We start from the raw sequence: 17,976 nt of genomic DNA on the forward strand, positions 1-17,976 counted from the left end.
GTATTATATTGATTTATTAAGTGAATTTAGATTTAAAAGCTATTGATATTTTGTTTTATGATAGAAACAAGAGCTGATAAAAAAGTTGTATGCTATTACACAAATTGGAGTGTTTATAGGCCAGGAACAGCAAAATTTAATCCACAAAATATTAATCCATATTTGTGTACACATTTAATTTATGCATTTGGAGGATTCACCAAGGATAACACTTTAAAAGCATTCGATAAATATCAAGATATTGAACAAGGTTTTATTTTAATGTTTAGACTTTTATTAAAGTAAATCATTGTTATTTTTGTGTTTAAGGTGGATATGCTAAATTTACTGGCCTAAAAACATACAACAAAAATTTAAAAACTTTATTGGCCATTGGAGGATGGAATGAAGGATCATCAAGATTTTCTCCTTTAGTAGCAAATCCTGAAAGACGACATCAATTTATAAAAAACATTTTAAAATTTTTAAGACAAAATCATTTTGATGGTTTGGATTTAGATTGGGAATACCCAGCTCATAGAGATGGAGGAAAATCAAGGGACAAAGAAAATTATGCACTATTTGTGCAAGAATTACGAGCTGAATTCGACAGAGAATCATCAAAAACAGGTCGACCAAGGTAGTTTTGAAAGTTAAATGTGTTTCTCATATTTATGTATCTAAGTGTTTTGTGGAATTGTTTATTTTATTTACAATAAATTCTAATCTTGAATAGATTACTTTTAACAATGGCTGTTCCAGCTGGTATAGAATATATTGAAAAAGGATACGATATACCAAAACTAAATAAATATTTGGATTGGTTTAATATTTTAAGTTACGATTATCATAGCGCATATGAACCATCTGTCAATCATCACGCTCCCCTTTATCCCTTACAAGATGAAGATGATGAATATAATTTTGATGGTGAATTAAATATTGTGAGGATTATTATAATGTGTAAAGCGATTAATAATTGCATTAGAATGACAATATATTTCTTGTAGGATTACACAATCAAACATTATTTAAAAGCAGGAGCAGATCGTGATAAACTAGTTCTTGGTATTCCAACATATGGACGTTCGTATACATTGATTAATGAGGATAGCACCGACATAGGTGCCCCATCTGACGGTCCTGGTGAACAAGGTGATGCCACTCGAGAAAAAGGTTACTTAGCATACTATGAAGTTAGTAAAAAAAGTTTAAGAATTATATTTAAACAACTTCTATTTTTAATAGAAGTGCATATAGATGAAATGTATCTGCTGTAATCATTAAAAATTTTTGTTTTTCTAATAGATATGTCAGAACATTAAAACTGAAGACGATTGGACTGTTGTCCAGCCAAATCCCAAAAGCATGGGACCATATGCTTTTAAAAAAAATCAATGGGTTGGATACGACGATGAGGATATAGTAAAAAAAAAAGCAGAGTACGTAGTTTCAAAAGGTTTGGGAGGGATAATGTTTTGGTCAATAGACAACGACGACTTCAGAGGAAATTGCAATGGACGCCCTTATCCATTAATTGAAGCTGCAAAAGAAGCAATGTTTGATAGGTAGGAATTTTCTTGCACTATATAATTTGAAGAATTTTTGTATAAAACTTTTCCAATTGTTTTTAGATATAATGATAATGAAGTTATTAAACAGGATAAAGTTAGAAAGCCTGGGCGTTCTAGAAGTCAAAGTAATTCTTCCACAAGAAATCAAGCTTTTAATAATGAGGATAAGAAAAAAACACAAAGTCGAATAAAACAAACAGAAAGTAGGAAGCGTATTTCAAGTACCACTACTACTTCTACGACTACAACACCAATACCAGTTACTAGAACCACCCCTGCGCCACCAACTACACCAGATCCTGGAGCTGGTAACTTTCAAAGCTCTCAACCAAAGAATTGACCAATAAGTTTTAATTTATTTTTAGATTTCAAATGTGAAGATGAAGGTTTCTTTCCCCATCCTCGCGATTGTAAAAAATACTATTGGTGTCTCGATAGCGGACCCTCTAACTTGGGGCTTATAGCGCATCAATTCACATGCCCTTCTGGTCTTTATTTTAATCCCGCTGCTGATTCTTGTGACTTTACCAGAAACGTGCTTTGTAAAAAAAACATTAAGCAAACAACAACCAAACCTACAACTGTTACTACTACTAAGTGGGAATATATTGTAAATTAATTTTTTTTTTCTAAATTTGTGTTTTTTTTATAGGGCGACAACTACCACTTTGACAACGCCATCAAAAGCAATAAAGTTAAAAACAACTTCTACTACGCCAGAACCAGAGTATGAAAATTATGAAGATGATGATCAGGATGAAGACCCCCAAACTGATGAAGAAAAAGGTACAACAAAAGATCCTGAGGAAGACCCAAAGGTGATAAAAGAATTGATTGATTTGATTAAAAAAGTCGGTGGTATCAAGGAGTTAGAAAAACTTTTACAACAAGATGATCAAGATAATACTACTGGAGCAAAAAATCAAAAAAATTCTGAAAAATCAAGACTCCAAGAGACTTTTACTGGAAAATCATTGTACAGTAAGGTTCTTGGAAGACAAAATAGCCTAACGTCTTTGAAGGATCGTTTTAGTACTTTACAAGCTATTCAACGAAATAGTAAATCATCTGATATTACAGAAGATTACAAAGACGATAGCTCAAGTGAAAAATATTCATCGGTTGTTCGCAACAGTAGACCACGACCACAGAATGATGGCATAAACAAATTAGCAGAGTTTGATGGCTTTTTAAGAGAAAAGCCTAAATATGTTACCCTTAATAGATCAAGGCCAGCAGCAACGAAAAGCGATGAGTCTAAATCAGTTGATAATAAAAAAGTCGAAGAGGAAGATAACGATGAAGATGAAGATAATGAAGATGAAGATGATAATGAAGACGATAACGAAAGGGGCGGTTTCAGAAGTAGAGTGACAAGTGAAAAACCACAACTTTCGTCCACGTTATCCTACATTAATATTAGAAGAACTTTGCCATCTACAACAACTGCTGTGCCTAGTTTGGAGTTAACTGCAGCAACAACAGAGTTTAGTAAAGTGGATGAAACCAAAACAAAAGTTCCTCCTTCATTTTTAAGAAACCGGTGAGTAAAGTGTATGGATATCTCTAGAAGTTATTGGTTTTTTTTAGTTTTTAAAAGGAAACCTTTTTGTCTTTGCCAAAATTGAATCGTATTAACCTTATCTTAACTCAAAGCTTTAAAATTTTTACATTCGAATTTAGGCTATCATAAAAGAAATATTTTAAACTTAATATATAATATTAAGATTTTATTAAGGTACTATTTACAATCTTAAAAAATATTGTGAAATTTGAGTGCAAAACTTGTTAATAAATATAGAGACATTGTAGATTATCCTTACATTACGTTGTACAATAGGCCAACATACATAAAATTTTAAATGCTTATTATTTTTTGTATGGGAAGTACCAATTTGGGTGGGTTAATTTTTTCCACAAATTTCATGTCTCTGCCTCTTTGCGTTCTCAAAACAGTGCTTCAACAATGCGAAATTAAAATTTTGAAGTTCTTGCTATTACATACCTTATAATAAATAGAACATAGCCTTCCTTAATACAGGCGAGCATAAAAATTACGAAATTAGGAAAACTTCATATTTCAAAATATGTGTCCATTATGTAATTATGTTTCGTAGTATGAATATTTAACTTATATTTTTTCTAACTTTTTTTCCTAGGTATAAAACTTTAGTGAGGTCAAATACACAAAATGTAACTAATCAAAATGAGTATGAGGAAGAGGAACCACCAAATGTTACGGTAATAAACACTGAAAACAATGAAAATACACAAGCACCCAAAAGAAAATTTGTAACATACAATGCAACTGAGCGCAGAACAACCACTCCAGCTACACAAACTGTTCAGGCAGAAGATCAACAAGAATCAACGACTAAATCATACATAAAACAAACTAATACTAACAACATTTTTTCACTGATTAACACTCATAACATTAGAACAACCCAATCAACATCACCAACAACAATCCAACAACCTTTAATTGAAACTTCTTCCTATAGTTCGATTCCCACAAAAGACCCACTTTTTTCCACAATAAGTACAATCAGTAATGAGACAAACTTAGACTTGACAGAAGTACCACTTGATTTTGAAAGTATTGATAAAAAATTAGATGAAACAACTGTGAGTAACACGGACAAAACAAATGAAAGTGACTTACTTAATTTAGATAATGAAATTAATTTTAATAAAGAAAATGACACTATTAATATAAATGAAAAAATTTTCAATTCAACGCAAAGTAATTGTAGTAACATAGAAGTATTAAAAGAAGGTAGTCATAGTGACATTAATTTTATTCATTGTAATGATGGTGAAAGTTCATATACTAAAACAAGTACGAAATCGACACCATTGGACGAAACTACAACGCCGTTTTTAGGGACAATTTCTAGTCCAAGACCATTTACTCCTATCCATAAAAGAATCCGCATCCGACCTGTAATTAAAAATTCCCTTAATAAAACTTCATCATTAGAAAATTCTAATTCGTCTAGTGTTGAAAGCGAAACTAATAACAAAAATAATGATGTTACCATAAATAAGGTGAGTTCTGTCAAACATAACCGTTATTTAAACAGTAGAAATAGGGGTAGTAGCAACTTAGAGAGTGGTAATATTGTAAATGTAGATATAGATAAACAGAGCACTGTAAATACAACACAAAACAAGTTGGATTTTAGTGGAAAAAGTAAAGTTAAATTCAAGTCCATAAGGGTGCAAGAGGTAAAGAATTCTAAAGATAGCAATGAAAATGATAACGATATTAGTGTGCTAAATCTTACTAAAGACTCAGAATCTGGGCAAGAAACAAGAATACACAACAAAACAGTTAAATTGAACAGTTTCAAAAGTCTTCAAGATACTGCTAAAGATAGGTATGAATTAACACTTAAAAGTCCTGTGTTACTCCATATAGAAGATGATGATTCAACATCTAGAGGCTTAGAAAATAATGGAGATCAACAAGGTGAAATTGTGCAGAAAAAACTAAAAACAGATACTGATGGGCTTAAATTAAATTCTTCCAATCGTATTCGGAATAAAAATTTTTTAAGAAGAAACATTAGTGCTTATAGTTCTCCACCAAGTGATATTACCACCGAAACAACAATTAATGGTGCAAAAACATCTAAAAAATGTAAAAAAAGGATTGTTGGGCGGCAACCAAATACGGATAAAACAGAAGATACTAACCATAATGTAAATGTTAAAAGTTATTCGTGGAGAGATTCCCGAATAGCAAATTTTAGACCTTGGAAAACCACAACCTCTACTCCAGACAAGCTTGATGATAGCACACAAGCCATAAAGGTTACGTATGTGTATGAAGATTGCGCCGACAATGAAGACGATCTCATTAGTACTGAAGATAACACAGTAAGTTCGCAAAATGGTAATACAAAATATCAAAAAACTGTAGATAGCTCTTTAAGAAACAATGATGAAAGTTCAAACTTTGATTCTGCCGAAAATAAAACTAAGATTACTTCGAAAAGTAAATCAAACACAAACTTTAATATAAGCAACTCAAATCGAAAACGCCTAAACACTTTCTCAACTTTTAAGAAAGAAAATAATGTTAACACAAAGCACCACCTTGTGCAAAATTTATCAGATTCTGAAACCACTGATGAAAATGTTAATAGCGGAAATGATCAGGAATTTCAAAATTTAAATGAGAATAAAATTTCGAAAACAAGTTATATTTCAAAAAAAGTCGAATATTTGGTTCAAAATAGTTCTGTAAGTGAAGACGATTTAACTAATATTTCTGATCAAAATAACGAAAAAAAGAATCTTACTTTCTCAAATTTTGATAAAGAAAAAGACGATTTAAATACAAAACAACATCTTCTGCAAAATTCATCTGAATCTGAAACAATTTATAATAAAAATGTTGATCGCGAATATGACCAAGAAATTACAGATTCAAAAGATAACGAAAATAAAAATTTGAAAAAGAATTATATTTCCTCTGAAATTGAATTCTTGGTCCAAAATAATTCAGTCAATAGAAACGATTCCGTTAATGATGAAATTAAAATAACAAACAGCGTTACAAACAAAGTTAAAACAGATTCGTTTGTAGACCTTACCTCGACACAGGACAAAGAAAACCGAACTAAGTTGAAAATTTTTAACGCAAGCACACTAAGTACAGAACAAGATGTCAAAAAAAATTCCCAGATCTTGTTTGGGAATACCAATTCAAATGATGAATTTGATTCATTATCAATTGATGAAGAAATTGTGAATAAAACTAAAATAAAATTAAAGGAAAATGATGGTGATGCTGTAGATAATACAAAAAAAGTGAAGGCTAATAAAATTGAAGAGTCGTTTGAAGTGAAAAAAATTGATTTTCCAAATAATCAAGATTCAGTGAATACAACTTTCAATGAAAAATCAGAAATCAAAACAGAAGTTCAGGATGATAATTTGGATGACACAAGCAATAGCAATAATAATAAAATTAGAAAAATAATTATAAAAAATCAACCCAGAATTAACTTTGCCACAAGAACAAATAAAAAAACTCAAGTTGAAAGTTTAAAAAACTTAAGATTTTCACATTCCGATAAAGAAGGAACTAATGATACAACTACCACTGACAAATCTGTTGAAGATGATAAAACTGCAGGAGAATTATCCTCTTCAGGAAATAAATTTAATGGGCGTTCTAAATTTGTTGCAATTAATAGTAGTAGAGTCTTTGAAAGTCGTTCGAAATATAGAAAAAAAATTGAAGAAACAAATTCGAATCAGGATATTGATGATGAAGAAGATGAGAATGAAGAAGAAAGTGATGCTGATACCCAAAAATCACGGAATTCGAATTTAAATTTAAAAAGAACATATCGACCTAAACTTACTGCAGACGAATTAAGTTCACTTTTAGCGGTCGATCTAAGGAAGCACAAAAATCACGGCGAAAAAGTTTCTAACGAACCAAAGGTCCAGACTTTCAGACGCCGGCGCCCAGTTCAAAAAACAGAAAATGAAGAGCAAGTAAAACAAAATTTTACAGAATTAATTGGGAGAACTCAAAAATTATCACCTGCTAATACAAATAACAACAGATATTCAACCTCATTTGAAGGTAGGAGAAAGTTTGGAAGTAAAAATTTAACTGAAGAAATACAAAATCAAAATTACAATAAGAAAACTCAAATTGCGATTGATAATCGAAACTCTGTAAAAGATAAAAAAAATTTTAATATTGACGAAAATGACGATGATGAAAATGACGAAGATGATTACGATGAAAATGATTATGAAAGTGAGGATGAAAATAGTGATACTAATGATAGTGATACTATTGAACAGAATGAAAATATTACAACAATAGTCACCCCAAAAGGTAGCAACAATTCAAAGCAGGCAATACGTTTATCATATAATAAATTTTCTCAAAAACTTAATACTTCTGTAGCTGAAACCGAAGCAAATCATAAAGCAGACGGATCAACTACAACAAACACAAAATTTCAAATAAAAGTTTTTGGAAGAAACAAAACAAAAGTAAATAGCTCAACAATTGAAGACAACAATAAAGGAGGATACACTATTTCAAATAAAAAAATATCGACACCTGGAACCTACCTAAGAAAAACACAAAGACAAAACTTTTCTCTTGAAGTCACAACAACAGAAGCAAACGATGAAAATGACATAAGAACGACTAGTATTGACGATGTCCCTGAAAACTTTTCTACTGAAAAAGCTTCAAGCGTAAGCAATTATAACCAACAAAGGAGAATACCAACACGCAAGGTTTTTTTGAAAAGAAGAAAAGAAAACTCAGCTTCTGAAGATCAATCTTTTAAGAATAATGAAACATTTCATATAGATGATGATTCTGCTAATTTGACAACTAAACTTGTTTTGAGCTCTGATGCCAACAGTAAGCTGAGGAAGTTTCCAGAGAGGAAAATTTTTTCACTAAGGAAAAAAATAGAAAATTCTGTTATAAACGAATCGATTACAAACACTACGGATGATATAGATGATGATTCTGCTAATTTGACAACTAAACTTGTTTCGAGCTCTGATGCCAACAGTAAGCTGAGGAAGTTTCCAGAGAGAAAAATTTTTTCACTAAGGAAAAAAATTGAAAATTCTGTTATAAACGAATCGATTACAAACACTGCGGATGATATAGATGATGATTCTGCTAATTTGACAACTAAACTTGTTTCGAGCTCTGATGCCAACAGTAAGCTAAGGAAGTTTCCAGAGAGAAAAATTTTTTCACTAAGGAAAAAAATTGAAAATTCTGTTATAAACGAATCGATTACAAACACTACGGGAGGAATCAACAAGGCAGTTGAAACTAATATTTCGTCAACAATTTCTGACGCTGATACAGACACAGAAACCGACACAGTTGAAGGAGGTAGAAGTAAATATCTATTGAGGCAAGAAACAAAAAGTATCATTTCCGATTTGGAAAAAAATGAAGGCAAGAATAGTTCTGAAATTCCAAGTACTCCTCTTCGCAAAATATATTTCAAAAACAGATCAAAAATTTTCCAGCAACAGGATGAAAAAGTTAATAATGCCAGTCAATATGAAGAAAATTTGTTTGAATCTACAACAGCATCTGAAAATGAAAAGAACGACGATAAAGAAATCAATAATCGTACTTATGGTGGTTTCAATAGGTTTAGAATCAGACCAACGTTAAAAGCCAAAACTAAACTAGAAAATGAATCAAAGGTTTCTACTGATGAAATCCCGACATCCACAGTTGAAAATAAAGTTTCAACTGAAAAATCTAAATATTATTTTTCAAGACGAAAAACAACGCAAGTTCCCTCGCTGGAAACTGAAACCGAAGACACAGTTATTGCTTTGACAGAGTCACCAGATGAATCAACTGACACATCCGACCTAACTACTACTAACTCAAATGAATTTTCTACAACTATTAAGAGTATTACAAAAGTGGAAGAAAGTACAACAACTGACGACATCATAAATAAAATTGATGATTCAAATATTCAAGCAACAACTATTCATCCAATTTTCCATCGCAAATATACTTCGGTGAGTCGAACAAACAACATAATTGAAGATAGTTCTACTGCTAATACTGAGACAAAAAGTGATAAAGATGATGAAACTGACGATGATGAGGACTATGATGAAGATGACGATGAGGAAGATGATGAAGATGAAGAAGATGATGATAATAATAATGATCATAAGAACTTTGAAGAAACAAATAAAAGTAACACCACAGAAATTGGCAAAGAAATATTAAATGATGAGAAAGACTTGAAGGAAACTGATGAAATCACCAAACTAAACCCAGTTTCCACCGGATCAAAGTACGGATTTGTTAATAGACAAAAAGGAAAAACTAATCATGAAACTCAGGAAGCTTCAATTGAGGAAAACGCAACAATTCACAATATATCGCATTTATCAAATATATCTACTTCGGATATCAATACCAATAACCAGTTGAAGAAAATTCCCATACGTAGGATTTTCTTAGGAAGAAAAAAGACAGAAAATTCTATTATAAGAGAAGAAAATGAAAAGGATAATGCGCAGATAAATAACACCGATAGTACTAATAATTTAGTAACGACCTCCAAAATAGAAACTAATGGAACAATCGCAAGAGTTAGGAGTAAATTTGTATTGAAGAATAAAGATAAACAAACTGCGGTTAATATTTCGACTAACATTTTAGATTTGAAAAATAGTGAAGACAAAGAAAATTCCAATCAATTGAAAATTCCTCCTCGAAGAATATATTTGAAAAATAGATTTAAAACTAGTCAGGAAAAAGACGAAAAAAGTAATAATGTGACCCAATATAATGAAACTTCTGTTGAGTCAACTACAGAATCTGATAAAGCTGTTCGTGATAAAGACTCCAGTACTCGTTCTTATGGTAGTTTTAATAAATTTAGATCCAGAACAACATTGAAATCTAAAATTAAAATAAATTCTGAATCAAAAGATTCTACTGATGAAGTCCTTACAGACAATATTGAAAATAACATTTCTACCGAAAGATCTAAATATTATTCATTGAGAAGAAAAACAACAGAAACTCCTTCGCCTAAAACTGAAACTGAAGCAAAAGATGCTGTAACCGAATTACCAGAAGATTCGACTGACAGATATAACTTGAGTGTCTCCAAAGAAATCTTTACAACAACTATAAGTAATACAGAAACGGAAGAAAATACGGAAAATCTAGATTCAATCAATAAAATCGATAATTCAAACATTCAAGCTACAACAATTCATCCAATTTTTCATCGTAAATATACCTCTATAAATCGTTCAAATATTATAAGCGAAGAAGCATTAAAAGTTAAAAATGACACTGCGAGTACAACAACTGAAACTAAAGATGATGAAGACGACAAAATTGACGATGACGAAGACTATGATGAAGACGAAGAAGATGACGAAGATGATGCAGATGATGACGATGAAGAAAGTGATAGCAATAAAGGTAATGAAAGTAATAAAGAAGAAACTAACGGAAGTGATCGTTCTGCGCAATTAAAAGAAAACAATGATAAAGAAAATTTGAACCAAAGTTCCGTCACAAAAGTAAATCAATTTTCAAGTCGGCAGCAATACAGTGTCATTAACAGAGAAAAGGGCAAAATTGCCTACAATCAAAGTGATTTTGATAGTAATTTTGTAGATGAAAATAGTAATATTAAGCAACTAATATCGAATCGTAATCATTTAGAATCTTTAGAGTTAAATAATCAGCAAAATAATACCAATAACCAAAATCATACTAATTTAGAATCGGTTCAGCTTTGCAAGAACCATAATAGTAGTAATTGTATTGAAAGTAGTATAAATAGTAACTCGTTTGTAGACCAATTTTCTTCAAACAATAAAACTGATATTTTAGGTAACGACGTTAACCAAAAAATCTTTTTCCTTAATACCAATCGGCGATTTCAGAATGACTCCAAAGGAATAAACAATACTGATGCCCAGGCGAAAGGAAATTATGAATCAACAACTAAGCAAATAAATGGCCGACGAATACGTGTTCTTAAATTCAAGAGACCAGTAACAAATACTGTTGAAGATAAATCAATTTTGAAATCTAATTCAACAAAGACAGAATTCTCAGAAAAAAATGAACAATTAGATAGCACAACAAAAATACCATTAAGAAAGAAAGTTTTTATACGAAAAAGGCCTTTGACTACTACTATCGCTTCAACCGCTTCCGCTGTAGAACTTAATGAGGGAAACGCGACCGAAATAGAAAGTAAAGAATCTGAGTTTAAACATAGTGATAGACGCATCAAATATATTAAAAAAATTATAATAAAGAATGATACAACTACCGAGAAAAAGGGTACTGAAGTTGATGGCAATGAAAGCCTTACTATTGATTTGAAAAATTTGGATAACAAATTTGATGAGGAAGTTGCAGATCGTATCACAAATTTAACAGATAAAGAAGCAGTTACGAATTTTAGAGAAAAAATTTATTTAAATAGAAGACCCATCCGACCAACAAAATTACCTGGTACATCATCAACTACAAAAGACTTAGATGATTCAGTTAGTGAAAATGTTAATGACAGTTTGAATTTAACAAACTTAGATAGGGGTAAGTCTAAATTTCGAGTTGGATTTTCAAATATTCGTAATGGAAATTTCACTGAAAAGTCGGTGGCGAGTGAAAATGAAATAAAGAAAGCAAATGATTTGAATTACAAAACCATAGTACGAACCAACTATTTGAATAGAAAGGTTGAACAAGCTTCTATTGGAGATTACAATAAAACTATAATAAATGTAAATGAAAATGAAAACGAAAGTGAAAATAATGAACAGAAGAGCGATGACGATGAAGATGACGATTATGATGATGAAGATGATGACGATGAAAATGACGACGAAAATGATTACAATGATGAAAATTATGATAATAATGAGGAAAAACTCGAAAAAGATAAGGAAAAACCGTTAAATGAAAACTTTAACAAAATAGGTTTAATAAATAATTTTGATTCTAATTCTTTTAACAACCGAATCAGAACTAATTTGCAAAATTATACTAACCGTAGGCAAAATGTTCCTGTAGGTATTAACAGAAATATCACAACAAAAAAATCTAACAGATTTAGAATAAACAGACCTAATAATATTCCTAAAATTAGTAACAGAAATTTCCCAACCACAACACCCCATCCTATATCAAACCAAATCAGTGTTACAACTACTTTCCCATTAACAACACCCTCTATTTTTAAATCTACCAACACTAAGTTAAGGAAATACACAACAGTTACAAGCACAACTGAATCCACACTAAAAGATGATTTACTGTTAGATCTAAATGTAAATGCATTAAACGCTAGAAACAAGAAAATATTTGAAATTACAAGTAAGAAACACACAACAGTTAAACCAAAACCAAAAGAGCAAATAAGTATATTAGACAATGAAAATAACATATCAAATGTAAATGAAACACAAACAACAGATATATCAGAACTTTCTGAAAAAAATGTTAAATCCTATTCTAATAACGATTTGAATAATTTCCAGGAAACTGCATTAGAAAATTCAATTCAAGGATCATCACCAATCACTGAACAACCCCCCGTAACTACAACGCAAAAGGCTACCACATTTTCACATATATTTTCTGTTGGTAATATCAATGGAATATCAACTACAGAAATGTCTGAAATTGAAAAAGATATTTCTACAACTATAGAAAATGAAGAAAAATTAGTAGAAATAAACAGAGTAGTTGAAGTATCGTCGAAAGAAAATAAATTAAAACTAAAATCTATTGGTGTTGATTTAGATAATATTAAAACATCAGATATTAAATTGGTTGAACCACCTCATATTGATAAACTTGGTGAAATAAGTCGAGTTAAATATGTTACTCTTGTTGAAAGTGGCGAAGATTATTCTACAACAAAGTCTTATGATGAACTTCACAACGAAAATATAAAATACAATGATAATATTTTAAATGAAAGTGAAAAAAGGGGTAGACAACTTATTTTACCAGAAGTAATACGTGGAATTGAAACATCTACTATACCTTTGGAAGGACTCTTCAAAACATATCGAAAATCAAAAGCTAATGAAATTCATTACAATTCACCAGTATATGCTTTGTCATTAGGTGAAGCTTATATAACATCTAAACCGATTACTAATGACGACGATATATCATACGAGCCCGTATATAAAGGTGAATCAAAGGATGAAAAAATTCATGAAGATATTAAAACAACAACCTCATCATTTTTATTTGACACAACAACTGTACAACAAGATAGAACAACTAATTATATACGTCCAATTGTACCATTATTAAGGCCAGAATCTAATGAATCATCTCCATTAGTTATATCAATTGCTAACCTTGATAAGGTAATTCTCAGTAAAGTACCAAAATCTGATTCTAATTCGGCGCAATCTATACGTTATCAGACATACATTGATGCACCCAAACAAACAAATAATAAAATTAATAACAATATTGAAAATATAACAATATCCACTAGTAATCAGTTAAATGAATCAAATGATAGTAGTAGTCAAAAGCCCATAATACAAAATGTTAATCAAATACAACAAGAAATTATAACAAGTTACAGTAGTGAAACGCATGTAGAACATAAAAAAATTAAAAAAAAGAGGAAACACAAAACAACAACCGAAAAAAATTTGATTTAAAAACGTTTGTAGTTGAAATTGATCTTGTTTCTCTTTTGTAATTATTTTTTTTTTTTTTGTTTTTTTAATTCTTAAAATGTTTAAAATTCAATTTCGTGCTGCTAATATTCTAGTCCTTTTTGTTAATTTTGAAAAACAAATTATGTATGAAAGAAGCACCTTGAATTTTTGAAAATAACAACGTAAAATAAAATTTATGTTAAATTACGGATACTTCCAATTGCCATTTTAAACTTAGTACACTTTATTTAGGAACGGACGGAGATGAAAAGGAATTTAAGAAACGCTCCGAGTGTTAACAAACTAAATTTTAACCAACTTTAGTATAAAAATTAAAAAATTAATTACAAATTTTGTGCACATGTCCGATTGTTGAAAACCCGAAATAATTTTTTTTTCTTATTTTCTTTATTAAATTTCTTTACATACTTGTATAATTTTTTCATTTACATGTTTTTTTTTTTGATTGGCCTATTAAATAAGTGACAACCATTGTAAAAATATAAATGAAATTTTGAATCTTGTTTGAAAAAATTGCAGTCCTATTTCAATTTATGTATGTACAACTCGTGTAACAAATCATTTTGTCTTTTAACAACTGCAGGGAGCTTTTCCCATATTCCAGTTCTTTCAGTTTCAGTTGAGAAGGTCTAAAAGTTTCATGTACAAATTAATTGTTAAATTAAAATAAAGAACTAAAATATCGAAAAGCCCCCTCTCACTTTTCAATTTATTTTTTTTTTCATCGAAATCATAAAATCTTCTAAATCAACTATTTGATCATGTAAAAATTAACATGCATAGATAATTACTATGTTTTTTTTTTAATAAAATTATATGAGTGTGCTAAGTCAAATATATATTGTATAATTATTCGATTATGTAAATAGGCATTTATTAGATTTAAGTTTATATATAAGATTCATAATATAACAATACAAGAAAAAAAAAAATATTTTTTTTTTGTCAAATACATACAAAATTTTAATATAATGAGAGGAAAAAACAGATAAAAATTTGTTTAATCTAAAAATATTATTCTGTAAGATTTCGATAAAGTTTAAAAAATTTCAAATTTTGTCCTGAATTTCTTGCGCCGCCTTAAAAGGAAAAGAAACTAAAACAAAAAGGTCCTATTCCTTGTATAAAGCATAGAAAACTTTTTGTATTTTTTAATTTCTTTTTATTAAAGTTACGCAATTATTTTTTATGTAAGTGGGTTTGTTACAAGAACAAAATATTTAAAAAGTATTTGTGAGTCCAAACACACTTACGAATTGCAAATACTTAGGCCATGAATTTTTTTTTAAATTATTTAAATGTACAAAATAATAAAATGTAAAGAAATTACAATTTTTGGACGTGCAAGCAATTTATGTGATATTTGTTAACAAAACAAATTCCATGACTTCAAAATGCAGTAGTAATTGTATACAGCAATTATGACTTATAAGCTGTATTATATATTTTACTAATACCATATTACTGTAATTTTGAAGTCAGCAATATCTATTTATCCATACTACGTCATTATATTGGCTTTTAATCTAATATCACACTCAATTTGTTGTTTTAAGTGATTTTTAATTAATAAAATGCATAATTCAAAATTTAATATTTTTTTAAAAAATTACAATATTCAGAGTGTTTTGTTGATCAAACAAACTATGTGTGCAAAATATTAAAAAAACAAAATAATTTTTTCTGTAAATAATAATTACCTAAAAGTTTATAATTCCTTTGAACGCCATGCCATGGAAGCACATGAAAATTTGTTGAGTTTGAAATTAAAAACTTAAGTTCGGAAAAAGATGAAATAAAATTTATAATGAGAAGTACTTGTACATACATACATAAGGTACTTAATTAATGCGTAGTCTTATAAATAATATATACATAATTATTAAGGAAAATTTTATGTTGGGAGGCATAATTTAAATAAATAACCTTTATATCATAAATTACATATCCGATTAATTGTAAAAAGTCCGTAATTTTGCATATATTTGTACATTATATGTACATAAACTTGTTTGTTTATTTTTGTTAGTAAAACTAAAGTTATATTTTACAAACTCATATATGTAAATACATATACACATGTGCATAATATGTGTATTATAATTTGTACATAAGTTGCTCTCAATCAACATTTTTGTAAACATTCTAGAAAATCCTTGAGTTCTAAATTGCAGTCTACAATGTATACATAATACCGCTTATGAGTTTGTATATGGTATTATTGAATTGTATTACTGTAATTTTGAAGTCACAGTAAATATTGTGCTCTCCTGTACTATAAATATAAATTTTTTTTTTTGCAAAATTCATTCCTCTAAAATAAAAATATATATGTACATATTATGTATGCACAATAATATAATGATTTTAATAAGTAACTACTTATTTAATTACTTATGTAAATACATAATAGAAATTTTGACCTTAATTTTTTTTTATACTTTAAAAAAACCGAACGTCCTCAATTTTTAATTTTTAAAGATTTTGAATAGAACGATGTAAGACAAAATAAAATAATGTTTTCGAATTTATTTCAAATTATGCTCACGGATTAAGTTTTACTATTTGTAAATTTTAATTATTATTTGATCTTATGCTAATACACTTTATATTGACAAATAAGTTTTGAAGAAATGGTGTATTTTTTTCACTTTTTAATATTTTATTTTCTACGTTTAATGGTCATTTTAAAATACAATATTCTAACATATTGTATCTGCACTATTTTAATACAACAATCAAGTTCGCTTTTAACTTCCGAATTAGTAGTAAATGATTTTTATTAAAAATTTAAGTACTTTGAATTCTACTCTAAGATATTAAAATAAATTTCGAAATCAGTTTATATGTACCGCTTTTTGTTGCCCAACTCAGATGAGCAACAATGAGGCAACTAGTAGTATATGTAGTTCGGTATTGGGCTACAAATGCATATTTAAAATTTATTTGTAGTATAACATTTGCCGTTTTCCTTACGGTTCCTTTTAAATATGTAATGTCAAATTTCAAAACATTGCTATTTTTGATGACAGACAAATGAAATCTTCATAATAAAAAGTATTTAAATTTATTAATAAAATTTAATTTTTTATAAACGTACATGTAATTAACATTAATTTCGTTTAATATATTTTGTGTACAATTCATAATTTTAATTTTTTTGGTGAGTATAGTTTATGATATTAGAATCGTAAACTTTTATGTTTTCCTTCTTTGAAAATTTTCCTTAACTTTAAAATCACAAAAAAACGAATTTACAATTGCTTAAATATATTAAAATCAACAATAATATCGAGTAAAACCATTTCCATTTGGTTATGGCTTGAAATTTAGGGGGGTAGGGGGATAATACAAGATTTCAAATGGGCTAAGATCTGTTCTATATATGTATGTATGTACATACAACAATCAATATTATATGTAATATTATTTATTGCGAGTGTTTATATGAATTCCACCTAAAATATCTATTTTGTATGGTTTACCTTAAAATATGCTCGTAAATAGTAGTTTCTATTTTCATGTTTATTTAAAAAAAATATATACATATATATATACATACATATTTTCTGTATTATGGAGCTCCTTTTATATTCCTGCTTCTTCAATTCTTTTTTATTTACTATTCCTTTATATTTTATACTTTATCGATATAATTTTATTTATATACATGTAAAGTAAAATATTTTAGAAACACAAAAGCATTTTATACATACATGTATTTTTTAGAAACTATATTAACACAAGGATATTCAATTAAAGCTTCATAATACTCGTACAAGCTAATACCCGCACAATTATCTCTATGACTCAAGTAAAGGATAAAATTATTAAATATATAATAAATTTTTTAATCTTACAGTCACAATTAACTTTAAGACAAAATTCTCGACCTTTATTGAATCTAAGAAATAGGTCAACAACACAATTGCCATCCCATAGTGGAGTTACTTCAATAGCAACAACACTTTTAAATAGACGAAATAAATTTGATTATCGTACAACAGAAAAATCACAGACAACAATTTCTGCTGATGAAAATAGTACTCCAAGTATAGCTTCAAAATTAACTATAAGTAGAAGGAAATACTCGAGACCATCCAATTATACTGAAGGTAAAAAATCATATCGGACAACAACAACAACAACGACAACTACTGCCTCGACAATCAAAGGTTAGTGA

The 17,976-nt window shown here is 29.0% G+C and overlaps 1 protein-coding gene across 1 annotated transcript in view; it reads left to right on the forward strand.

The window, feature by feature from the left end:
• The window catches only part of LOC129614411 (protein PFC0760c-like), a 43,326-nt gene that overhangs the window by 23,297 nt on the left and 2,053 nt on the right, over window positions 1-17,976 (forward strand). Inside the window, 9 exon segments of the mRNA XM_055529000.1 lie at window positions 65-250; window positions 310-619; window positions 716-923; window positions 990-1,175; window positions 1,288-1,861; window positions 1,919-2,150; window positions 2,206-3,096; window positions 3,713-13,760; window positions 17,656-17,968. Of these exon segments, the coding sequence (XP_055384975.1) occupies window positions 65-250; window positions 310-619; window positions 716-923; window positions 990-1,175; window positions 1,288-1,861; window positions 1,919-2,150; window positions 2,206-3,096; window positions 3,713-13,760; window positions 17,656-17,968 (12,948 nt within the window).

Source organism: Condylostylus longicornis, unplaced genomic scaffold (genome assembly GCF_029603195.1).
Source record: "Condylostylus longicornis isolate FDR11 unplaced genomic scaffold, ASM2960319v2 ptg000107l, whole genome shotgun sequence".
NCBI classification, from domain to species: Eukaryota; Metazoa; Arthropoda; class Insecta; order Diptera; family Dolichopodidae; genus Condylostylus; species Condylostylus longicornis.